Consider the following 27016-nt stretch of genomic DNA (forward strand, 5'->3'; position numbering starts at 1 on the left):
ACAATGATAATTAATTGTATGATAATGAGATTACAGAGATTATAGCAGGTATGCCCAATGAGACCTTTATACTGGCTTATCACAAAGGATACACATGAAAAGATGCATAGAGTGACGTGTGGGAGAAGGGGCATGAAGCTTCCACCCTCCAGGAGCCTCCACATGTTCAGCTATATAGAAGCTCCTTCAGTGGCGTTTTCTAAGTGAGGGGCTCTCTGACTGCCTTGGTTTTAGCTGGACACAACACTCCTCATTCCCTCCACTGTTATTTTTCTTCATTGTAATTATCTTCTGAGTAATTTTAGTTATTTCTTTCATTTATTTGTTACCCCCACTAGAATGTAAATTTCATGACAGTAGGGATTTTCACCTATTTTATTCACTGATACAGCCCCAGCAACTAGAACAATATCTGGCCTATAGTAGGTGCTTAACAAATGAATAACTGAAGATGTGAATGAACTGTACTGAAATATAACTATGGCCTCTTAAGCATGGAGAACAACAGCCATGCACAGATGGGTGCCTGGGTATCAGAATATGTCTACAGTTAAACACGAATATGAACAAATGAAAATCATTTTGTATAATTTGGTGACATTTTTTTTCTGTGTTTATCATGCTTCTCTTTCTGTAACAGGGATAACAAAGATTGACCAGATGAGATTTTAGAGGTAAAGTTGAGATTTGTAGGTAAAACTTAATTTCATCTATAATTTCTGAGTCAAACCTTAGACCATTAAGATAGATTCAAATAGATGCAGTGGGAAGCCTTGGAAGTTTTTTCAGGATATATGTGAACAAGTCTGTATGTGAAAGCATTGTGGGTGGTGGTGCTGGTATTGCTGGATTGGGGTGAAAATGCTTATTTGTAAACTTCTGTGATCATCTCTGATTGGAAAAGTAGCACCATCCTCAGCTGCTCCATCCTCCTGGTGGGTCTTGTAATGGCCCCAAGGAATCATAGATGTTAGAAGATGGTGGAAGAATAGAAAGGCTGTGAAGGACCCAAAGAGGTTCCACTCAACTTACCCATTAATAAAATGGCCATCATTTCTTCTTTTTCCCTTTTTGATTTAAAATACTATAGCTGCCATTTTTCAAAATTTTTTCATTTTAGTTTCTTTACAGCTTATTACTTGCCTGGATTTTCCATAAATATTTTACATGCTGAGGGACATAGTGTTTAAGTCCTGTGATTCTCCTGTGCCTAAATCAAGTTTCTAAATTATGTCATATGTTGGGAACTGCAGCCAGGAGTTAAAAACTTGGCAGTTTAAAAACCTGGATTCAGTACAGGCTTCCACTATCCCTTGGAATCATTCAATATGACCTCTTGATGGGTGAGGGGCTCTCTTTTTCTCTCCCTGTTTTTGTAGTTCCTAGGGATTTCAAAGTTGGAGGACGGAGAAATACAGAATTGAAGATGTACTTTATTCGGAATATGTGTGATTTTACTTCTGCACATTTCAGATGTGTGCTACTTTTTAATGTGTGTGACCTATGAGAAGCTATAAATATGTCAAGGAAAAAAGTACATACATATAAATGTGTGCATGCTGTTTCTTTTAAGCTTTTGGCTTTAGAATACAAAATATATTATTGTCTTTTGACTTCATGTGGCAGAATATAGTTCCTTTTGTTACTTGACAGTAGGTTCCCAATGGAAGAAGGTTAATGACAAAGAATCCAAGAAGACGTTTTTTTTTTTTTTTTTTAAAAAAAACTTCTTTTGTTTGATATTTTTATTATAATGGAATTAGGAAAATCTCTTAATAAAAATATTTGTTGGTGGAAAAATCATAGTAAAGGTAAACCTCCAAATATCTATTTGTAGACCATCAAAGCATAAGCACATCCATATGGTAGGATAACCAGTGTCTCCCTTCATGTCTACTCTTTTTTTTTTTCCTTTTTGACAGTCTTGCTCTGTCACCCAGGCTGGAGTGCAGTGGTGCGATCTCGGCTCACTGCAACCTCTGTCTCAGGTTCAAGCAATTCTCCTGCCTCAGCCTCATGGGTAGCTGGGACTACAAGGCATCCACCACCACGCATGGCTACTTTTTGTATTTTTTAGTAGAGATGAGGTTTCACCATGCTGCCCAGGCTTGTCTCAAACTCCTGACCTCAGCTGATCCATCTGCCTCGGCCTCCCAAAGTGCTGGCATTACAGGCGTGAGCCACTGTGCCCGGACACGTATACTCTTTTCAAAATTTTCTTGTTTTACCCTCCCCAAAACAGAGACATTGAACAGTAGTTAGAATGGCCATCTCCCAACGTGTAAAAAAACTGCACTCTCCAATGGGTGAACAAGGTAAAGAGCAGTAACTTAGAATTCGGCTGAGGAAGCCACTGTGGAGCCTTAAGGGGTGAGGTCTCCCAATATCACAGTGATGTGTCTTCAACTTATATCACCCTTTAGTGGAAAAACATAATGTAATTTTTGTGAAATGAGATTCATCTCTTGGCATAACTAGTAACAGCATTCACTGCATTTCACATTCTTCTTTTATGAACTGTGAAGACAATGAATGGTATCTAGAAGAAAAATGGAACACCTATATTTTGTTTTACAAAGATAACAGTAGTTTTAAATCTGCAACTTCATTATACAACAACTATGCCACAACCTTTTCAAATGGCAAGAATACAAAAATATTTCAGAATAAGTACATACTGAATAAAAGCACTGAAAAATATCTTGCTAGAGGGAGGTAAGCTTGGAAAAGTTACTACCAAAGTTAAATATTTTTCTTTTATATAAACTATACTCAAAAATAGCTTTATGAGACTGATTTCTGGAAAGGGCTTAATAGCTAAGAAACAAATACCTTAACTAACAAGGGTGGATAGAAAGAAACAAAGAAGCTTCCTACCCCCAACATTTGGACTTATTAAGATTTCTTCAGTATTATAGTACTAATATATCCCTTAATGGCAGAATGCGGTAATCATGGAATTAATTATTGCTGAAGTAGTTTTCAAATAAAAAAAAAAATGAAACCTGATACAATCTGACCAAACATGTGGCAATTTACAATTTCAAGGTTATTTTACAAAATGCCTACATTTACACAATAGGCTCCTGGCAGCATTTTCAGACAAATGTTCTTTTAATTTATTCTGACATGCTATAAGTGAATAAATTACACTATTTAAAGAATTAAAAGGAAAATGAGTTTTCCTTTATCTTGCATCAGAGAAATAAAAAGAAGGTGCAAAAAGATTGAGAGGAAGCGCATACACACACACATAATTCAGAGAAACAGATGGGCGTTAGGGAGGGTCAATGATCACAGAACCTCACACAGTGTGCTCTCCAAGGGTAAAAGTCAACTGCTTATAGCCATTTCACAAGTATTTTAAACAACAATGTTTTATAGTCAAACCCTTCAATGCTTGCATTCTTATTTGAAATCAGCCCAGCTGTTAGTCAGTGGAAGAAGTAACAATACCAAGTTCTGACAGTTGCAGTACTAGATACTGTACCACAAGTCATTAGAAAAAGAAAAATGAAAGAATACATTTCCTCTTCATACAAAACAATTATTTTAGAATAAAAACATTGAAAAAAGTTATGTCATGAGATAAAATTTACTTGCAAAGGAATATCATATAACAAATGACTTTAAGTAGACCAGCAAAAAATTGGGGAGATTTTTATTTCCTAGTGAATCAGCAAGGCATTTTTTGGTTGTTGTTTAAAAAAGTATCATTTTCTTACAGAAACGGTTTTGTTTTTAGTGAACTTGTAAAACATAAAAGCTCCCATTTCAAAATATGAACAAAATCCCAGATCATATAGGTGTTTACAGTGATTACATTTATCTAAACAATGTACATACATGTTCAGTTGTAAGATGTTAACTAAATTTCTGTGACAAATATGGTTGTTGTTGTTGTTTTCATAATACCGAAAACATGATAAAGTTAGTGTGGAATTCTAAAGATTATCTGGTAGTTACTAAGATTTTCTTACGTCTTCACAGGTAAGCAGGCAGTATCCTTCCTATTCTCAAAACTGGAATTTTTGGTTGCTGCCAGATCAGCTGGCTTGCAAACAAGAAGCCAGCCGTTTTAAGAATGCTTTTTGTGTGAACAATTTGCAGACTCCAGGGATGGAGAAACCCTAAAAATGCTCAATTGTAAGCATTTACAAACTTCACAGCTGTGGCTGAAGACTGTTCTTCTGAAATGAGATCTCAAAGCAGTCTAGTTCAAAATAAAAGGTTTTAACAAAAAAACTGGCATATGAACAATGTCTCCACCAATTCGTGTGTGTCAACCATTTAGTTAATTTTTCTACTTGAATAAATGCAATAGAAAACCAGACACCATGTTTCACTACCTCAGTTAATATTCACAATTACAGCGGCTACGCCTTGGGATACAGCATCACCCACGCTCCCCAGAGTCGGTTTATATTGAAATAAAGTTTTTTACACCAAGTAAATGGTTGTCCACAGCCACTAGCTAGTGTGCCTATGAACTACAATTTCTAGATGTGGGGAGAAACAAATGCTGCTCGAATCGTCTGCTCTGCTTCTTCTGTTCCTCATTCATGCTTAGTTTTCTTTCACATTATTCTTGTTTTTTTCAGTTTGCTTGCCTGTCTGGGTTTGGGCCTGCTGACCCTGCCCACTGGAAGAGGCTGCCTGCTGTGCTGCTTTCTGCTTTAACATCGTCCAATCAAATGTGTAGTCATATTGGTGGTTCAGGGTCCTGAAAAGAATGCGGAATAGCTGCCTCAGATACATGTAATCTGGGACTTCCTCAAAGCGCAGCCCACGACAGTAGTTCAAGTACATGGCGAATTCTGCAGGAAACCCCTTACATAAAACTTCAACAGGGGTGGACATCTTCTTCTCACTAATTTTTTCATATTTTTGTTTTTTTGTTATAGCCTTTAGTCCTTGCCACGGCAGGCTGGTTCTATTAAAATACATGAAAACGTAGCCTAAGGATTCCATGTCATCTCGGCGGCTCTGCTCAATACCAAGATGGGCATTGATGCTGGCATATCGGACAGTGCCAATGAGGTGTTTATCTTCTCTGTACGGTATGTGTTGCCTGGTCCTGTTGTCTCTGTACTTTTTGGCCAAACCAAAATCAATAAGGAACAACTTGTTACAGTGGCGCCCAGTACCCATCAGGAAGTTATCTGGTTTAATGTCTCGGTGTAGAAAATTCTTTGTATGCACGTATTCAATTCTGCTGATCATCTGGTCGGCTAACATAAGTACAGTTTTCATGGTGAACCTTCTTGAACAGAAATTAAAGAGGTCTTCGAGGCTGGGTCCCAGAAGGTCCATGACTAGCACATTGCTGTCTTTTTCCTGACCATACCAGTGCATGTGGGGGATGCCAACCCCACCTTGAAGAATCGTGTAGAGTTTGCTCTCATATAACAACTGGGGGTGCTTGGTCTTCTGAGATTCCAGCTTCACTGCTACTTCCTCGCCGTTGGTGGTGGTGATCCCCAGATAAACGTCTCCGAAGGAGCCAGACCCGATCTTCCGCACCAGTTTGTATTTCCCTCCCACAACGAGTTCGGCCTTGGAGCCGCTGTTGTTTGCCATCCTGAGAGACAAAGATGGAGGCTGGGCTCTGCCCTGACCCCTCTAGGGGAGGATGGAGGCCTCCGGGGCCCGCCAGCCCCACAAAGCTGAGGGTGAGGGCTGCTGGAAATGGCCACAGAGGCCTTTCCCGGTGTTACAGGGCCTGGAGTCAGCCTGATCCCCAGAGCACAGCAGGGTTTCCGCCAGGCCACAGTTTTCGAGGGTTTCTCAAGGTTGCCAGGCTGGGCCACCACCTCTTTCTGGGTGGCGGTCGCTGCCTCGCTGTCGCGGCGACGTCGCGGGCTGAGAAAGGGGGCACAGCGAGTTGCCGCAGCGATACCGCTGCCACCGCTGCCAACGGCTGTGGGCCCGAGGGCCCGGTCACGCCGCTGGCGCCGCCATCTTGTTCCTCCGCCTCAGCCAACCACAAATCGAGAATTTTTGGAGACGCTATTAATGTTTGAGTCCTCTGTTAGGTGTTCCACTCATCTTGTTCCATTTAACACGAACTTGCTAGTCTTGTAAGATAGCTGTTATTTTCCCTGATTCGTTGGGTAAGAAAGGCTAAGTCTCAGGTAAGCGGCCTAAGGTTGCAAGAGATTGTGGGCCAGCTCGAATTCAAAACTGCCTAGGCTTATGTAACTCGAAGCTCACCTCCTTTCAACTTAATTGTGCAGAAATGGGAGGCTTTTATAACAAAGATTTTCTTGTTTTCGGGCCCAGTCATTGTCCCACCTACTTCCCTAGCCATCATGTCTCCCTGGGTTAATGCCAGTCGGAGTGCCACCCCTTGGGCTTTTTCTCTGCGGTCTCAGTGGTTGCTTCTTTATTGAGTTTAGTCAACAAGAGTTACTTACTGCTATTTAAATTGAAATGTGTGTGTGTGTTTTTTAAGCGATCTTTTTGAAATTTTTTCATAGAGTGCTTTGAATTTAAATAAGATTCCACAGAGAAGTTCTGGCAAAACTGACTAAATGAAGGATTCAAGTAAAATTTAACCAAAATAGAGAGAAGAAACAGACGCCGGCAGTTCTGAGCATTTTCTCGGAAGAATTGGGGCCAACACTAGCAGAAAAAGCGGTACCATTTCAATATTTTTATGAGAGTTCACATCACAAATAACAAAACCTGTGCGATTATTTTGTTTTATGAGGATATGGGATAGGAACTGAGTATAATCCTAACGGGGCAGTAGCAACGAATTTGGGGACCAATGGCAGAAGGGCAGGAGAGGGAGGTGCAGCTTTGAAAGTAGGTATTCCCACTTTACTGTCTCACATAAATTAGTGCTGTTTCTAACTTTTCTGACCTGCATCAATCTATGGCGAGAGAAGGAGCTGCTTTGAGACATAGACGGGCACAGAACATTATAAAGTGCTTTAAAACATTTTTAAAGTTCGCTTAAGACAAATATGTGAGGTGGGTGGCACAGTGTATTACTTGGCTTTGCAGCAGGAACAACTCGCAAATCTCAGTGACTTACAATGACAAAGTTTATTTATCATTCAGGTTTTATGTAAGCTGTAGATCAGCTGCATCTCTGCTTCCTGTGTCCTCTTTGTTCTAGAATGCGGGCTGAAAGAGCAGCCTCCTTAGGAGCATGCTGTTCTCATAATAAAAGGAGTGGCAAATGTCACATTCCACTGGGCAAAACACATCACATGGCCAGGTCCAAAGACAGTGGGGTGAAAATACATACTCCTCCCACAGGTGGATAGTAATACAGTATACTGCTGGCATATTTTATTATTGTGATTGTACTTCTCATTTTATACAAGTGGAAATTAAGGCATAGAGAGGTTAGATGAATTGCCCAAGACCACACTACAGGTAAGTGTTGGAGGCCAATTTGAAACTGAAGTCTGGCCCAAGGCAGTTACTTTTTATACGGTACCAACTAGAATGGCATTTCTTTCATTTACTCATCCAACTTTGTCGAAATTTGCCTGGAGAACAATTTCCTTTCTAATAACCTAGAACAAAATTTATGTTGTTAACCCAGTGCCCATTACGCTTCCTTCCCTTTCAGTCTTCCAGTCAATAGCTTCAACATGAACCTTGAAATTCAAATGATCTCTATGTGAAAGAAGTCGCTATTCAAAAAAGATATGGATAACCCATACTTGGACAAAAGCTTGAATTAAAAAAATCCCCTTTCAATACTGGAACAAGAAGAGTTTAATTATAATTTATTAATTGTTTACTAAGTCCCATACTTCTTTGTATCAGTTAAATAAAGGCAGTGTCTACAAAGAAAGTCCAGTGTAACTTATAATGGTGGTTGGATGAACCTTCACTTACAGGGAAGTTGTGAGCATCTCCAGAGTGGGGAAGATCAATGACTGAAGTGGTGATATGACCCTGAATAGCTTCCAATCCAGTCTCCCGTGAATTCTCTTACCACAAGCCAGTGGGGCTGCTGATTTTTCCCCGAACACATACTCCTTGCATTTTTTTTCATCTTTGGGTCTTGGCTTATGGTGTTGCTTCCTCAGCCTGAAATGCTTCCAGTCTGCTTTATCTTTCACGTCGCCCAGGTCTAATCCTAATAATCTCAGGACTCTTCCCTAAATGCTGTTTGCTCCATGAAACTTTTTCCAATCTCCTCAACCAAATTTAAATACTCTTTTTTAAACCCAAACAACACTTTGCTTAAACTCTTGCATCCCCTCCCACCCTTTTGTCCAATATTTTTCCCTAAAAGATGGGCAACAAATAGTTTATAAAATTGAAGTAAATTGAACTACTGTATTTGATAAAGATTTCTGGACAGTGTGTGGGATTGATGCATTATTTATTCATTCACTCAACAAATAGTTACTGAATGCCTCCTATTTGCAGGGCATCAGTGACTCACCAAAGGTGGAATAGATAGGGAATGATGGATTCAGAATGGAAATCCAGGATAGCCTGGCTCCAAAGCCAGTACTTTTCACCCCTACATAGATATCAACAGCTAGAGGCCCCTGAACGCTGGGTGGCTTCACTGTTGGGAATATATTAGTTCTCTTTCTTTCCCTTAATTGTGTAAAGTATTTTACCAATGCATTTTAAAGCTATGATTTAGCCTTGGTTTCAAAATTGCCTCTAAAATAATTTCTATTAATACAAGATGACCCCAGTAAAAATAAAATAACGTATTCTGGGCAGGATTGTACTGGGTAGTATTGTACTAACAGCCAATTCAGGTTTTGTCGGTCCTGAACTTTTTTTTTGTGGCCCTCTTTAAGAAAAACAACAACAACAATAACAGCAGCAACAAAAAACAGGCATGAAATATTTAACTTAGGAAAAGAAATCATTACAATTTACTTGACTGTTAGAGGTTCAAGTCTCTTTTTTTATCCCCTAAGCTATCTTGATGCAATTGACCAGAAATTCTTATGTAGAAATGTTTCCACAATGCAATCTGACTTCTCCCCACGTGAAATACTTCAGAACTCCTGTCCACTCCTAACACTTAGAAGGGACCTTGCAAAGGAGGCTTTATTCACTTCCCTGTAAGTCCACATCTGCTTTTGGCAATTAAGAAATGATACTCAAATGGCATTGGTTTTAGTCTCATACGAATTTTGGGGTTAATTTTCTGGGCTTATTGATGTCCTTTCCCAGGAAATGGAGACACTTTAGTAGAAAGGTCATTTGAGACACAAAAATTTCTAAGTAAAAAAAAAATTTTTTTTGGCTGTCAAATTGGGTCAGCAGTTGTCATTACAGAAACCATTTGGCGTGAATATCATCTCCTTTTGGAACTATTTAAATAGAATACAAAATAAGTGAAAATATGTTCTTAAATAAATAATGCTGTCACTAAGGGATTTACTGAAGTTTATGTGGCTCAAACACTATGTTCAGAATAACATTACCCAGAATCAATCACTTCAGTTTTTAAAAGATCCTGGAGATCACTAACTTTATAGAAGGATTTAAGTCATTTTTTCCTCAAAGTTTTCTGGAAGTATTGGCACTGCAAAGACAATGAGACATATTGGAAATGAGGCTATTTGGTGTAGTATCAAAAACCACAGCAGAGGGCATCATTGTAATGTGCTGGAGTTTTCTTCATGACAGAATATTTTCTACATGGCTCTGCATCTTTCTGTTCACTCATTTTGGAACTTGCAATATCTGGAAAAAAGAAAACACTTTTAAATACCAATTTTACTATATTGAGAATGTAGGGTGCAATTTTAGCCTTAAAAATCATTACTTTTTTTGTTTGGTTCCCATGAAATTATTGCAATTTTGGCACCTTTCTAGACTTCCTTCCAGAGCAGTGAGGAGTTGTGTAACCTCTTTTGCTTTTTCTTGCAGATTGTCACTTTATTAAGACCATTCAAGTTGTTGGCAGATCATTATGTGAACACATTCATTAACTTTGTTACTTTATTTAAAGATCAGAAAAATTACATGAAAACAGTTTATAACATAATATCACACTTATTGCATCTTCCAGTTCCTTTCAGCTAATTGTGCTTAAGTTCTAACAGCTATCCCCTCTAATACAAAGAGAAAGCTGTAAATTGTAATTATGTCAGGTGCTTAAAATGAATGAGTCTGAGTATAAATGATCCATTAATTTAGGTTGCTTTAATTATCTTATGGATTCATCTTGTGATTAGTTTGACTGTGATTAGGGTGAACAATGGATTGGAAAATAAAAGGATTGGCTGAACTACAGTTTAGTGCATCCTGAATGTGCATACACAGGCTTGCACTTAATCCCGGTGAAGCTCCTTTTTGACAATTTTGTCTAAGAGAGAGCATCTCCAGCAGAGTACAAATATTTTTTATAACTCTCGGTTCTGCAGTCAAATATATTTATTTTTCAAGTCTCAATCTGGTTCCTTATAATTATGTTCACAGAGATATTTAATTTTATCCAATCATCATACACTCTTTCTAACAGTACATGTCTAGCATCCTGTTTTTTTTTTTTTTTTTAGAAACAGTAGTCCTAATGATCTGTCAGAAAAGACATATTTTTGAGATAAAGGAGTTTCTAAATAATGAATTATTATTTAGTACCAGCTTTTGGAATCCTTACATTTTAAGGAACTTGAATAATTTAAATATTAGATAATGTAACTCCTCATAAAAACACTGTCTAGACAAGGGCCAATATTGCATTGAGATTGGATAAACATTTTATTTTGCATATAATTGTTGTCTACAAAACAAAATACTAATAATAATGGCAACCAGTTAGACAATTTAGAACATGTCTTACTATTTACCTTCATGATAAAACATTGTATGTTTTAATTTTTTTCTGATAAAATAGTATACAGTAATAAAACTGGACAGTATGGTCTAAAACAACCATTTCAGTGCTCTTGAAATTCACCAAAGACATACAACAAATTGAGAAGCAATTATCCACAAAAAAATGCTAAATGTAAGTTAGTAGGAGCAATGCGAGTCTATGGCATTCTTATCTGGGGCTTCTCCTTTCCATGTCTTCTGTATCCCATTCGCAAGATGGATCTGTTGAGAAGTTTATGAGGGCACTGCTGAACATGAAAACCAGCAGCTTCCCTGCCAAAGGGGGATCATTTAGTTTGGTGCACAGTGTGGAAAAACTTCACACCTAGGGGTGTTGTCAGTAGAAATAGCGACCTTTGTGGCAAATGAAAGGAAAAGACTAGCTGTTTAGGTAGTTCTCCATGTATCTATGTAGGGGAGACTATGAGAGAATCCAAATAACCCACTTATCTTTGGCTAAGTGTGAGACAGGCCACAGAGGAGATGTCACCAGAAGGCCTGGTGAGAAGTAAAAGCCAAAGTCAGCTTGACAACTGATTGATTGAATCAATGGCAAAACTTTCTTTGGATTATTTAACTAGTGTTAAAAGACTATGCTAGGATTTTACAATTTCTTTTATTTTTGTAAAATTTTCATAAATTCTAAATGCTAATTTATTAGAACATATTCTAATAAATATATTTTAATTTATTAATAAATATATTCTAATTTATTATATAAATTTATTATATAAAATATCTTCTAATAGGAAAAATTTAGGAATACACTAGAATGGGGAAATGTTTTTTAATTTCTGAATTGTGACTCTCTGAACTCATTCCCCATCTATAGATTAGAACTCTTTATTGGCTTTACTGCTTCTTTTAACTTTAATATCTACGAGAACCTTGCAATATTAATAGTAGCTTATATTTATTGAACACATATTATGAGGCAGACATTGTGCTGTGACTTTACACACATTTTATGTCATTTAATTCTCATAATGGCTTTATGGTGATGTTATTCCCTTTCTGGGTGCGGAAATTGGAGCTTAAGCAAAATAACTTTTCCAAGGTTTTAACAGCTAAGAAGTGAAGTATGTGGACTGTACCTTGGCAGTCTGATTCCTGAACTCAGATGCTTAAATACTATGCTATGCTTTCGGATGATGGTGCTATAGAATACAGAATATTTTTCTATGACTATAATAACACAATCTGACAGCAATTCAATTGCCTTATGTAGAGTTATTGGTACATTAAGCAGGTTTTATAGTTCAGTTTTTTTTTTTTTAAAAAGAAAACCTTTATATCAAAGAGAATTTCAAACAGGTACAGAAGTAGATAATAATGTAATAATCCTTCATGTACCCATCATACAGCTTTTAATACTTTTTATATGTGCTAAAATTACTACTTGCTATGCTAAACTTTGCTGCAAAAAGGAAATATTATAGACCAATTTTTGTATAGTGAACATCAGTAACTGTTAATTTTGCAAATAAAATGTTCAATAATAGATTTTACTGACTCATTACTTTGCGAGTATTTCCTTTTAAAATAGGCACACTAAGGTCAGACCCTGTAGCTCCTGCCCATAATCCTAACGCTTTGAGAGGCTGAGGCAGGAGGATCACTTGAGTTTGAGTTTGAGACTGCAGTGAACTATGATGGCACCAATGCACTCCAGTCTGGGCAATAGAGTGAGACCCTATCTCTACAAAAATAAATTAATTAAAAATTAAGTAAATGGAATAAAATAGACACACTTATAATACATTTTTAAAAGTAGACAACTCTGTGCAAACAACATGAAGAGTACAAGGAGGAGAGGGTTGTAAATATTCTGTGACTATTTTGGCATAATGGAGCAAATGACTGGAAGGTAGCAGGGTAGAGCTGTGGAGTTTGGTTTACTCATCCTCTGTTTCTTTAAGATGCTGCCTATGGACCTCTGTGGGTCTCCCAACCTCAATCATGTGACCCCAGGCTAGTCATCTTCTTTTAAAGACTTTTTTTTTTTTTTAGAAGTTTTAGGTTCACAGCAAAATTGAGCAGACAATACAGAGTTCCCGTATCCTCCCTACCCCCTGCCAGCCATGCATAGCCCCCCTCACCATCAACATTTGGCACCAGACTGGTACGCTTATTACAACTGATGAACCATTCATACCTCATTATCACTCAAAGTCCATAGTTTACATTAGGGTTCACTCTTGGTGTTCGTCGTACATTCTATGGGTTTGGACAAATGTACAGTGATGTATACTTATCATTAAAATATCATAAAGAGTAGTTTCACTGCCTTAATAATCTGGCCTGGTCTTTTATTCTTTTCATTTTCTCTTTTATAAGCATTGGTATTGTTCTTTCCTGTATTTCTAATAATCATGTCGTGGTTTTCAGTGACTTGTGGAGAAAGTGAGAACCAGTTCTCCCAATCTTGTCCACAATTACTTGGTGTAGTAGTATTCAGCAGAGCTATGGTAGTTTGCAGGACTGGAAGGAAATAGCAATATGTTCATATTTTGTTCTTTTAGGCCACCTACAGAAATATTTTGTGTTATATAGAAGATTTAACTTCTTTATTTGGAACCTTAGATCCCTTGAATGGGATGTGATGTTTTATGACATATGTTTCTGTAATAGTCTTTAAATTCTCGTTGTCAAATGTATTTCCAATAACTCTGGCTCCTGACAGAAACTATTCTATTTTTCTGCCTTTTCTTTGGCCTCTAGAATCCTAGAAACTGTGCATTTTGATTATTCTTGTAATTTGTGGTCCTTTAAAATATTAATTGTCTTTTGCTTTTCAAGAAAACTCAAAATAATGTCAATTAGAGCTATTTCCTTTGACTCCTTAAATCTGGAGTGGCAAGCCCACTGTTCAGAGTAGGATTCCTGTCAATATCCCCTGTCTACACCATAGCCCAGGTTGCCAAATGCACAGTAGAGTTGTAAAGATCCTGTTTTCTGTTCAGTTAGAGTTCTTGCTGCTGAACTAGGTGGATTTTACTCAGTTTTAACATAATCTGAAGATTGCATAGCACGATCTACAATTTTGTGTTACATTTTGTGGAAAATTTAGATGACTAAATGTTTTTCATTTTGAAGGACTTAGAAAAGGCAGTGTGGAGCTGTGAAGAGCTCAGATGCTAGAGAAAGCCAAACACTAGCTCTGCCACTTACAAGCCAGTGATCCTAGGAAAAGTGAGCTTCACTTTTTTCGTTTGCATAAAGGACATATTAATAGCAAACTCAAAACTGTAGCTGGGATTCATTGAAATAATGCATGCAAAGCCCTTGACTTGGTCTGGTGCACACTAAACCCTCACTGTTACCCGAAAGAAGAAAAATGGTAACAAAGTACACTTGGATTTCATAACTACAAAATTTCTTCCCTCCTAGGATCCTCCAGGGGGGTTCCATAAAGTCAAGTGTGAAATAGTCTTTGATGGAAAGGCTCATATGGTCTGGTTAGAGTCCATGAAGACTTCTGGATTCATGTTGCTCTTGTAAGGTTAATTTGGATTATACTATTGTGTCGAAGGACACAATTGGGAGCCGGGGGAAGATGCTTTTGTCTCTCTTCAGAGTATAGTAGTTCAGTCTTCCATCCATTCTGATAAACTAATGTAACTCTGAAGATGATAGCAGGGCACTTGTCTGGCTTTTGTTTAAGTTTTTCTACCGCAAAATCTCAAGTTCCGGTAATCTGAAGGGCTAGGCTTTCCTTTGTCTGGTTTGGTGGTTGCTAGAATAGAGTCTACCTGCTAGCATTTTATTTCAGAAATATTTTGTGCAAAACTTCCTTCACCTGCTATTGTAATGTTCTTGTTAACATGCAACAGTTTGCTAAGGGATCTCTGGCTTTAGTCCTGGCAGTCTGGAGGCAATGAAATATGTTCTGCCAGGTATATATCATAGAACATTTCCATACAACTGAACAGAAAGGCAGACTCTCATATAGAGTCAAATGAAATAATAAAGGAATCCTGTAAATCTCAAAGATCCCATCAAAATTCTTGGATGGAATAACTTAGACCTGGCAAATAGAAATACAGCTGCATTTTCAATGATTTAAAAAAACTCATTAAAAATACTGGTGATAGCAAAGCAAATTAAAAGTTTAGTATCTTTTTTGTTTATATAGTATGGTGAAAGAAATCTTGGTTATATGCTAAATGTGAGAAGAGCTTGGTTCAAGTACTAGATCCTTTATTTAATAAATAGGTGCTCTTGGACCAAATAATGTTCTGAGCCTTGTTTTTCTCCTCTGTCAGATGGGGTTAATACTCCACCTACTTCATTTGGTTTTGGGGAGGCTTGAATGAGATAATATGTATAATCTGTAAAGTTCTCTGTAAATAAATTGTTAATTATATGATTTCCAATATTCAAAACTGAGAATAAAACCTTACATTTGAAAGGAACATTAGAAGACATCCAATGTATGCATCTTTTCTGTAACATTCAAAAATAACAACCCTATCATTGTTTGGCCATTTCCAGCAATGCACTCAGACTATTTAGGATGCAAGCATTCCACTTGCCATTGGGCAAGTTTCTGAAATTGGGCTCTTCAGTTAGCAGACTTAGGAAAATTAAGGTGCGGGGCATTTATTAGGGAGTTCCCTTGGCATCACCCCTGAGGAAGGGAGAGAAGGAGATACTATAGGGCAGAGGACAAAGCCTTTAGCTGAACCCATGGTGAGCTTGGACCTTCAGTGGCCCCCCAGAGTCATCATGAGTTTGGGCTGGAGGGCTGGGCCTTTATACCTCCATCATGACCAGTCATTGCAGGCTGGCTTCCCCAAAAGGAGGCGCCATCTTGGCATGGCAATTCTCTTCAGCTGGGGCCATCCCCAAGGAAGATTAAAAACTGAGGCACATCTTCTGGCAGTCCACCTGCAGCTAGTGGAATAAGTCCTTCCTTCCTCAAGGAGAACCTGTGCATTATGGCATCCAATATAAGACATTCTGCCTTATATTGAGTTGACACCTTCCTCACTGTGACTATCATGTAAGCTCTTCTCTTCTGAGTCAATTCCAAGTCTTATCATTATTTTCTAACAGATAATTCTTTACTATAGTCTGGTAACACTAGTGCTATAATACTGATACACATATATGTATCTATATCACATATATAAGCTATATATCTCACATATATATCATACTCAAATATATATTACACATATATATGGCTCAAATATATATTTATACACCTTTGCATATACATATGCCCAACTACACCTGACACATAGCTGTTAGTAACCATAATTATGTCATTTATTGGAGACAATAAAACAAGTCTGCTCTTCTAAAAGAATCAGATTAGGAGATCATGGATTCTGTTTTGGACATATTGAATGTGAAGCACTTTCAAGACATCCAAGTAAAAATGTGGGGTAGACATTTGAATTTATCTGGAGCTTCAAAAAGGGCCTACTCTATGGATAAGTAATTACAAGTTGGTGTTTATATAGTAATTGAACGATGGGGCATGGGTGAGATTATGAAAAGAGAATAAAGAGTAGAGCAGAGAGATAAGAAACATTCTAGTAGGCATGTTGGATTTACTTTGATTAGCACATTGGCTTTTACAATTATTAGAAAATGATTTATTTGCCAGTATTTAAAAATCAGGAGGTTCCACATGATCCAGATTTAAACTACTCTTGAAAAACTGAAATATCAGGGAACACTTATTTTTTTATTTCTGCATGCCAGTAATGACCCGGAGCTGGGTTTCCCCTTTAGATACTGGATTTTCCCTTCAGTGGAGGGCTTCACCCCCTGAGGTGTGAGGAATCACTAGTTTTGTGTCGGGGAAGAAAGGACCCATGGCTGAGACACAAAGAGCATCAATATTTATTTATTTTTATTTTATTTTATTTTATTTTGAGGAATTAACAGTCTTTATTTTGGGCTCAGACCAGGAGTCCGTGGGCCTTGAGGACCTGTGTGTATTTGTCAATTTTCTTCTCCACGTTCTTCTCAGCCTGTTTCCGTAGCCTCCTGAGCTGTTTCTTCCTCTGGTAGTGGATCTTGGCTTTCTCTTTCCTCTTCTCCTCCAGGGTGGCTGTCACTGCCTGGTACTTCCAGCCAACCTCGTAAGCCAGGCGCCCCAGATAGGCAAACTTTCTTGTAGGCTTCAGACGCACGACCTTGAGGGCAGCAGGAACCACCATCCGCTTTTTCTTGTCGTAGGGCGGCGGGAAGCAGTCAAACACCCTGCCGCGGTCCAGGACAGCCTCGCCTCGCTTGTGAGGCAGCTTGCCTCGCACAGTCCGCCGGAAGATGCGGCTGGGGGCCCGGAAGTGGTAGAGGCCTCGGGACGGGTTGTGTTCATCCGCTTGCGGAGGAAAGCCAGGTGCTTCAAATTGTTTCTGTAGAAACTGTCAGAAATGTTGATGCCTTCGCAGCGTAGGACCACCACCTTCCGGCCCAGCAGTACCTGTTTAGCCACGATGGCCGCCAGGCGGCCCAGGAAGTGGCCTCCGCCATCGAACTCCAGGACCTGCACCTCCGCCCTCTTCGGCAGCCGCCTGGTAAAGCTATTTTATTTATTATTTTATTATACTTTAAGTTCTGGGGTACATGTTCACAACGTGCAGGTTTGTTACATATGTATACGTGTGCCATGTTGGTGTGCTGCACCCATTAACTCGTCATTTACATTAGGTATATCTCCTAATGCTATCCCTCCCCCCTCCCCCCACCCCAAGACAGGCGCTGGTGTGTGATGCTCCCCTTCCTGTGTCCAAGTGATCTCATTGTTCAATTCCCATCTATGAGTGAGAACATGCGGTGTTTGGTTTTCTGTCCTTGCGATAGTTTGAAAGAGCATCAATATTTAAAGACTGGTGGGTGAGAAGTCTGGCACCGAGATGTGGCTAGAGATGTAGGAGGCTGCAGCCAAAGGTGCAAGGGGAGAGAGAAGCGGTTAGCAGCATAAAATTCTTTTTTTTTTTTTTTTTTTTAAGGCAGAGTTTCACTCTTGTTGTCCAGGCTGGAGTGCAATGGCGCGATCTTGGCTCGCTGCAACCTCTGCCTTCTGGATTCAAGCGATTCTCCTGCCTCAGCTCCCCGAGTAGCTGGGATTACTAGTACCCGCCACCAGGCCCAGCTAATTTTTTGTACTTTTTTTAGAGAGACGGAATTTCACCATGTTGGCCAGGCTGGTCTCGAACTCCTGACCTCAGGCAATCCACCCTCTTCGGCTTCCCAAAGTGTTGGGACTATAGGCATGAGCCACTGCCCCCGGCCAGCAGTATAAAATTCTTCAGAGAAGTAATATCTTTGGGAGATGGAGCTCATTGACTTTAGGAAGAGTGGTTTTGGTGTAGCAAAGGGAATGGAAGCCAGATTGGAATGGGTTGAGGAGTGAATGAGGGGTGGGGAAATGAGGAAAAGAATGTGCACAATAAGAAGTGTAGCTTTGAAGGTAAGGACAGAAATAGGGATTAGCTGGAGGGAAGTTAGGTTATGTTGAAATGGAGTGGGGGAGGGGGTTGAAGGGCAGTGGGAAGAAGAGAAATAGAGGTATTTTTCACATAACATTGCTTTAAATATCCTCTCTCACTTTTAAGTGGTTTGAACTATTTCTGAAATGTTAGAGAACTGAAAATTCAAAGATTTTAGTGCTTTGTTGAAAACAACCATGACCAAAGTACTTGGGTGGTAGAAAACTTAGACTGTACAGCTCAAATTGAAATGGGTAACTAAATAAGAGATTAAAAATTTTATACTTGAATTATTTAGTCCAACACTTCATGACCTCATTTTGCTTTTAACAAAGAAAATCTCACATGGCATGACAGAGAAATTTCATATTATTTGAAAAGTGAAGTCTTAAGTCTGACTTACTTTTTCAGATAAACAGTGTCTTTGACAAAAACGAAATGAAGCATTTCTGCATGATTCTAGTGCAAACATAGATTATGTGACACTAATACACTATTTAAAAAATATTTTCCTATATATGGGATAGGAAAAACATTATGGATTTTATTCCTAGAAACTTTTCACAGATTCTTTCGTTGAACACCTGTATCATGGATCACTCTGACTCTAGCGCCCCTCAGCTCGGGGAAGGCAACAGTTCTCAGTGTTCCTATAGCCCCCAGGGAGTGCTTCCCAAGTGCTCAGCAACATTTCACTGCTTTGTGCCACACCACTAGGTGCTTTGTTCTATCCTTGGCGTGCCATGGTAGCTTCTGGGGCTGCTGCCCAAACCCTGCGGGCTTGCTGATAATTTATCTGACTCTTGGCAGAAGGTGCTCTAGAGTTAAATTTTTTCCACGGCCCAGTTTCCCCAGGGTGTGATAATTCAGGGTGGAGAGGGAGAAGAGAGTGAAAGCCTCTCTCTTCTTTTGTATTAATTTCTTTTAGAGAGATCTTTTAGAGTTTTCACTCTATCTCTGATATGCTTATATATCAGTCTTTCCTTTTTAAATAATAAATAAATACCATGCCAGGTAAGATTTTCTTAGTTAAAAGCAAAATGAGAACATGAAGTGTTGGACTAAATAATTCAGGTAGAAAAATGTTCATTTTCTGTTTAGTATTTTTGTGTGTGTGTGTTGTGTGTGAGAGGGGGTCTCATTATATCACCCAGGCTGGTCTTCAATTCCTGGGGTCAAGCGATCCTCCTGCCTCAACCTTCCAAATATCTGGGACTATAAGCACGCACCACTGTCTCCAGCCGTCCCTATATTTGTCTTCAATCAGAAGGGTCATCAGGATCACCTCCAGAATTATAAAATATGAATTTTCAGATTCACTCACCGAATCCCTATTTTCATAAGTTTGTTCCAAGCATTTGCATTTTTAACAAGTTCCAAAGAGGATTGTAATATATACCCTTAGTTAAAAACATTGCCCTATGTATTCTTAACTTTGCTCCCCCACTCTCCAGAATAAAGACAGGTATCACCCTCTCTTTAGAGGGCTTTTGTTTTTTGTTTGTGAGGAAAAAACATTCAACATTCATTCTCCAACAAACAGCATTGGCAGGTACAACTACAGGGATTTCTCCATGGATCATACATTCATGAGGCATCATTAGCTTAACATTGAAAAAGCCACTGGTGTGTTCTGTGTAACAATATCCACTTCACGTTTAAACAGGTACTATTATTGTAAGTTCACTTACAATTCCAGAAGGAAAGGCATCAATTGGAATTTTTTTTTGGATCCTAAAGTCAGATGCAAAAACAGAGACAAAACTTTGGGTAACAATCGTGATCTACATTTCAATAAGGGCCTTCCACAAAGAGGGGAAGAACTTCTCTGTCAGAAGTTAGGGTCTTTCTCCTTCCTCATGAAACCATTGGAATTACATTTCATTGTTTGTTCAACATTATTACATGTACAATAGAGGATTAAAAAAAGGAATCATAAAAATATCTTGAATGTCCAGCTATTCTCACCAATACGTGAATTCTTAGGTTTAAGAGAGGGCCTGGGAATACTTCAGCGGTCATAAAATAGGAAAATAAGACACTATGGCTACAAACATAAAAAAAAATCCCCCTTTGGCTGGACTGCACATGCTCCAGTAATTGCAGGTGGGTTCTATACTAATTATTACATGTGTTTCTTTGCTCAGCTCTTCTTGGTCCTTTATCTCTTCTGATCAACAGGACCTTTTTAATGTTAGGTCCCTGGGATGGATCTGAATGACAGCTATAGCCATTAACTGAGAGCTCTTAACATTTCTTATTATCTCTCTGTGCATCTGGCTACTTATCCATCTATCCATTGATCTATCTTAATATATTCATCCATCAATGACAGGTTTGTTTATATTTATTGAGTATTTGCTGTGTGCTGGGTACTGAGGATATAAAGGTGAGCATGGCAAACCTGGTCCTTGACTTCAAGGAGGAGGAATAATTAATGTTTGCACAAATAGGTAATTATAAACCATGATAAAGGCCACAAAGGTTGATGTGAGATTGTTTGACAGAAGCTTCAGATCTGGGCTGGTGAAGTCAGGGAAGATTTTGTTGAGGAAATAACCTTGAGCTAAAACCTGAAAGGTGAATAGATGTGCCAGCTTATTGGAGGTGGGCATGTATTTTGAATCATTTCCTTAAGTAGACTATCAGAAGTGAAATTTCTGGGTCAAAGTACATGACTTTTAAAAATCATTTAAATGTATTTTATTATAATTTTTTCTTTAAATTTTAAATTCATTTAAAATTATTTTTATAATTTAAACTTACAGAGCAGTTGCAAATATAGTGTAAGGACATTTTCTTGCCTTGAACTGTTTACCAGTTTCCACTATGATGCCCCAAACCCCCAAATACTTTATTCAAATAGCCTTCAAACAAGGACATTCTCTTATATAAGCAAAATATGATATTAAAATTCTGGGAATTACCATTGAATTATTAGTACTTTCTAATCCTTAGACCTCATTTGAGTCTTGTCAGTTTTCTCAAGTGAGGTCTTTCGTAACAAAAGATCCAGTTCAGAATCAGGTGTTGCATCTTGTTGTCAGGTCTCTTGAGTTGGCTTCAGTCTTGAACATTTCCTCAGTCTTTTGTTGACTTTGAGGACTTGGACTCTTGAAGATCACTAGTTATTTTGTAGAATGTTCTTGCAATTGAATTTCCTGATGTTTCTTCATGATTAGGTTCAGGTGATGCAAATTTGGCAGGAATATCACAGAAGTGTGTTCTTCTCATTACATTCTATTAGGTGGCACAGGGTTTCAATTTCTCCCATTACTGATGATGCTCAAGTTGTTCACCTGATTAAAGCGGTGTCTGCAGAATTATCTCCTGAAAAGCTACTTTTTCCTTTTGAAATTAATAAATATTTGGAAGATGAGAATATCCCATTCTTTATAAAACTTTCAATTTATTCTTTTTGGTATTTATATCAGATTGGACTTCTTGTTTTCCTCTTTTATGCAATGGGTCATAATCCATTACTATCATTATTTAATTTGATGCACAAATTATCTCATATTTGGCTGGCTTCTGTGTCCCATTGCCATGATGGCTTCCCCTCCCCCTCTCAGATGCCCACCTCAGCCATCTCGGGCCATCAACACCCTGAGCTGAGCTGCTACTCAATGTGGATGCTCTCTTTCCCTCTCTGCTCAGGATCCGACATCCTTTACCAGCTGTCCATACCTCCTGTTTGTGGAGGAGCTGTGGAGGAGGTGTGGACAGCCACCATTTATGTGGAGACATCCTCCTCAGCCTTCATGGGCTCCAGCACTCAGTATTGGCTGTCACACACTTCTCACCCTAATTGAGCTCTAATACCCTGTTCCCGGTGTAGCCTGGGGATTCCTGCCATCTGTGCATTTTTCTAACTTCTGCTATTTTATCACATTTCCTTCTAATCTTTTCTCTATGCACTTAACATAATACTGGTAACTATGATTTTTAAATCCTATTTATTTATTTTTAATAATTTCAACTTTTATTTTAGATTTGGGGGTACATGAGCAGGTTTGTGACATGGATATATTGTATGATGGTGGGGTTTAGGATATGAACAATCCCATCACCCAGATGGTGAGCATAGTACCCAATAGTGAGTTTTTCAACCCTATCTTCTCACCTTCTCTCCCCACTCCATTAGTCCTTAGTGTCTGTTGTTGCTATCTTTATGTTCACTAGTACCCAGTGTTTAGCTCTTATAAGTGAGAACATGATGTCTTTGATTTTCTGTTTCTGTGTTAATTTACTTAGATTATGGCCTCCAGCTGCATCCATGTGACTGCAAATGATATGATTTCATTCCTTTTTATGGCTGTGTCATATCCATATCCATGGTATATATGTACTATATTTTATTTATCCAATCCACTGTTGATGGGCACCTATATTGATAGCACCTGATTGATAGTCTTTGAATTTGTGAATAGTACTTCAATGAACATAGGAGTGCATGTATCTTTGGTAGAATGATTATTTTTCTTTTGCATATATACCCAATAATGGGATTGCTGGGTTGAGTGAGTTCTATTTTAAGTTCTTTGAGAAATCTCCAAACTGCTTTCTACATTGGCTCAACTAATTTACATTCCCACCAACAGTGTATAAGCATCCCTTTTTCTCCACAGCCTCACCAGCATCTGTTATTTTTTGACTTTTTAATAATAGCCATTCTGGCTGGTGTGAGATGGTATCTCATTGTGGTTTTGATTTGCATTTCTCTGATGATTAGTGATGTGGGGCATTTTTTCATATGTTTGTTGGTCACTCGTACGTCCCCTTTTGAGAAGTGTCTGTTTATGTCTTTTGCCCACTTTTTAATGGAGTTATTTGTTTTTTGAATTTTTAAGTTCCCTACAGATTCTGGATATTAGACCTTTGTTGGATGCATAGTTTGTAAATATGTTCTCTCATTTTGTAGGTTGTCTGTTTACTCTGTTGACAGTTTCTTTTTCTGTACAGAAGCTCTTTAGTTTAATTAGGTCCCACTTGTCAATATTTTGTTTTTGTTGCAATTGCTTTTGAGGACTTAGTCATAAATTCTTTCTCAAGGCTGATGTTCAGAATGGTATATCTTAGGTTTTCTTATAGGATTCTTGTTGTTTGAAGTCTTATATTTAAATCTTTAATACATCTTGAGTTAATATTTATATATGGTGAAAGGTAGGGGTCCAGTTTTATTCTTCTGCATTTGGCTAGCCAGCTATCCCAGCACCATTTATTGACTAGGGTGACCTTTCCCCATTGCTTACTTTAGTCAACTTGGCTGAAGATCAGATGGCTGTGGGTGTGTGGTTTTATTTTTTGGTTCTCTATTCTGTTCCATTGGTCTATGTATCTGTTTTTATACCAGTTCTGTGGTGGTTTTGTTACTGTAGCCTTACAGTATTGTTTGAAGTTGGGGAATGTGATGCATCTGGCTTTGCTCTTTTTGTATAGGTTAGCTGTGGCTATTTGGGCTCTTTTTTTGATTCCATGTGAATTTTAGAATAGTTTTTTTTAGTTCTATGAAAAATGACATTGGCAGTTTGATAGAAATAGTTTTGAATCTGTAGATTGCTTAGGGCAGTAGGGCCATTTTAACAATATTGACTCTTCCAGTCCTTGAACTTGGAATGTTTTTCCATTTGTTTATTTCATCTATGATTTCTTTCAGCAGTGTTTTGTAGTTCTCCTTGTAAAGATCTTTCGCCTCCTTGGTTAGATATATTCCTAGGTATTTTGTTTCTTTTTATGTGTGACTATTTTAAATGGGATGGCATTCTTGATTTGGCTCTCAGCTTGAACATTATTGGTGTATAGAAATTCTACTAAGTTGTATACGTTGATTTTTGTGTCTCAAAACTTTCCTGAAGCTATCTATCAGTTGAAGGAGCCTTAGTGGAGTCTTCAGGGTTTCCTAGGTGTAGAATCATATTGTCAGTGACGACAGATCATTTGACTTCTAAGCCTATTTGGATACTTTTTATTTCTTTCTCTTGCATGATTGCTCTGACAAGGACTTTCACTACCATGTTGAATAGGAGTGGTGAGAGTGGGCATCCTTATCTTGTTTGCACAAGACACATTTTCTCAAACTGTTAAGAATGTTTCATAAATGTGACTTTAAATGACTTGAAATGAACATAATATTTTTTGTCTGTAATTGCACATTGCTGCCTTATGATAGACTACTAGAAGAGGAATTGCTAGGTGAAAAGTACCAATATTTAGGTTCTTGATACACATTTTCAAATAATCATTTCAGAAAGGTTACATATTCAATTTTTTTGCTTTTTTGAGTTGGAGTCTTGCTCTGTTACCCATTTTGTAGTGCAGTGGCATGATCTCAGCTCACTGCAAGTTCTGCCTCCCAGGTTCAAGCGATTCTTCCACCTCAGCCTCCTGAGTAGCTGGGACTATAGGTCCCTGCTGCCATGCCCAGCTAATTTTTTGTATTTTAGTAGAGACAAGGTTTCACCATGTTGCCCAGGGTGGTCTCCAACTCCTGAGCTCAGGCAATCTGCCCACCTCGGCCTCCCAAAGTGCTAGGATTACAGGTGTGAGCCACCATACCTGGCCATGTATTCAAATATTTTTAAGTTAATTTATAAATGCAATGCTGTGCCAATAAAAATAGCATTAGATTTTCTTAATGAGTTAACCAGTTTGGTTTTAAAGTTTGTTGAGATGAATAAACAAAGAATGGCCAGAAGAATTCTGAAAAAGAAAAGCAGCATATGGGTGTAGGGGAGCTACCCTTATCAGCTTCTCTATTGAAAACAGTGTGATATTGGTGAGTGTATAGACAGAAGCCCAATGAAACAGAACAGAAAATCCAGAAGTAGACTCAAATATATACTAAAATGTACTATATGTGAAAGGTGACACCTCAAATAAATATGTTACATGGTGTTAGGATAGATAGTCACCTGGAAAAAGATCTGATTGGATCTCTTCCTTTCTCCACATACCAGGACAAACTGCAGATGTTTCAGAGAGGTAGCTAAAAAATGAAACCATGGAAGTACTAGAAGAAAACTTAAGTTTCCAATATGAACCAAAATTAGAAGCATTAAAAACAGATAAATTTAACTACATAAAAAAATCTTCCCAGGCTCAGGCCTGTAATCCCAGCACTTTGGGAGGCTGAGGCGGGTGGATTGCTTGAGCCCAGGAATTTGAGACCAGCCTGAGCAACATGGTGAAACCCCATCTGTACTAAAAATACAAAAATTAGCTAGGCGTGGTGGCATGTGCCTATGTTCCCAGCTACTTGGGAGGCTGAGGAGGGAGAATCACCTGAGCCCGGGAAATCGAGGCTGTAGTGAGACATGGTCATGCCACTGCACTCCAGCCTGGGTGATGGGTAAAATGACAACTGAGAAAAAAAATGTTACCCATTCCAGGGACAAAGGACTAATAAATTTAAAAATAAAAAGAAGAAAGTGATGAAAAACCTAGTAGAAAATGGGCAAAAGATGTGAAAAGTTTACAGAAAAACGTTGCAAAATATCTTTAAAATATATTAAAAGATGCACTACTCATAATAAGATAAATGTATACTAAGATTATACTGAGATGCCGTTTTCAATGATCAGATTGGTGAAATTCCAAAAGTTTACAGTATTTTGTTGGCGAGGCATGGGGAATACAAAATGGCAAACGGCTATGGAGGGTAACTTGATATTACTTAGCAAAACTACATACATATTTCCGTCTTTCAATCAGCAATCCCATTTTAATGAATTTATCCTCCAGATATACTAATAAAAATATGACATGTCAGGGTAGTGGGAAAGAGTGGAGTCAACTCAGATGGCCTTCAGTAGGGTGCTGGTAGAATAAATTATGATACATACATAGTAGATCAGTAACTATGCTAAAATTATGCTCTGTAACAAACCACCCCAGAAACCTTTGCAGAAGGCAGGATTTTAAGGAATGTATGTGTTTTATTATAGCAGAAACACACACACACAGGATAGTACATATCTTTCATTTTACACAAATAATAGACTATACACATTTCTTTGTGCCTTGCTATTTCACTTAACAATATATATTAAAGATAATTTTATATCTGTGTATAAAAAACTTCCATATTTTTTGTTGTGGTTATATGTTATTTCATGGTATGAATACACTATTGTTTATTAAACCAATCTCTTATTGAAAGATGTTTAAATTGCTTTCAATTATTTATTATTAAGAAGTGCTAGGCTGGGCACAGTGGCCTCTGCCTGTAATTCAGCATTTTGGGAGGCCGAGATGAGTGGATCACCTGAGGTCAGGATTTCAAGACCAGCCTGGCCAACATGGTGAAGCCCTGTCTCTACTAAAAATACAAAAATTAGTCAGGCGTGGTGGTGTGCCCTGTAATCCCAGCTACTCAGGAGGCTGAGGCAGGAAAATCGCTTGAACCCAGGAGGCAGAGGTTGCAGTAAGCCAAGATCGTGCCATTGCACTCCAGTCTGGGTGACAAGAGTGAAACTCTGTCTCAAAAAAAAAAAAAAAAAAAAAAAGGTGCTGCAATGCTTTACTGTGTATGTATATATACATACACACATATAATTTTGCACAGACATGAATATATTTTGGCTACCTCCTCAGAAATAGAAATTTTCAGCACATTCGAAATTCCCCTCTCATCCAGCACTTCAGTGTTGACTCTGTTTCTTGTTTAAATTTCATATATAGTGATACATTCTTTGAAGAATACCTCCCAGGCTCTTGTTTTTAGAGACAGAATAAAGTTGTAG

At 38.2% G+C, this 27016-nt stretch overlaps 1 protein-coding gene, 1 long non-coding RNA gene and 1 pseudogene across 3 annotated transcripts; 1 reads left to right on the forward strand and 2 right to left on the reverse strand.

The window, feature by feature from the left end:
- Nucleotides 1–3644: 3644 nt before the first annotated feature.
- CSNK1A1L (casein kinase 1 alpha 1 like) lies at nt 3645–5987 on the reverse strand. The gene has a single exon (XM_021929554.2). It carries the CDS (start codon nt 5578–5580, stop codon nt 4567–4569), a length of 1014 nt encoding a protein of 337 aa, XP_021785246.2. The 5' UTR covers nt 5581–5987; the 3' UTR covers nt 3645–4566.
- A 659-nt stretch (nt 5988–6646) lies between these two features.
- On the forward strand, nt 6647–7812 carry LOC103879174. Its single transcript, XR_001896744.1, has 2 exons — nt 6647–7389; nt 7589–7812. It is a non-coding gene; the product is annotated as an uncharacterized LOC103879174 (long non-coding RNA).
- An 8867-nt stretch (nt 7813–16679) lies between these two features.
- On the reverse strand, nt 16680–17368 carry LOC101009177 (annotated as a pseudogene). Its single transcript, XR_002518460.2, has one exon. The product of XR_002518460.2 is annotated as a 60S ribosomal protein L13a pseudogene (transcript).
- Between the last annotated feature and the right edge of the window lie 9648 nt (nt 17369–27016).

This window comes from Papio anubis, chromosome 15 (genome assembly GCF_008728515.1).
Source record: "Papio anubis isolate 15944 chromosome 15, Panubis1.0, whole genome shotgun sequence".
Lineage (NCBI taxonomy): Eukaryota > Metazoa > Chordata > Mammalia > Primates > Cercopithecidae > Papio > Papio anubis.

Excerpts from the sequence above, each read along its gene's own strand:
- CSNK1A1L (XM_021929554.2), bottom strand. The coding sequence starts at position 5,580 with ATGGCAAACAACAGCGGCTCCAAGGCCGAACTCGTTGTGGGAGGGAAA.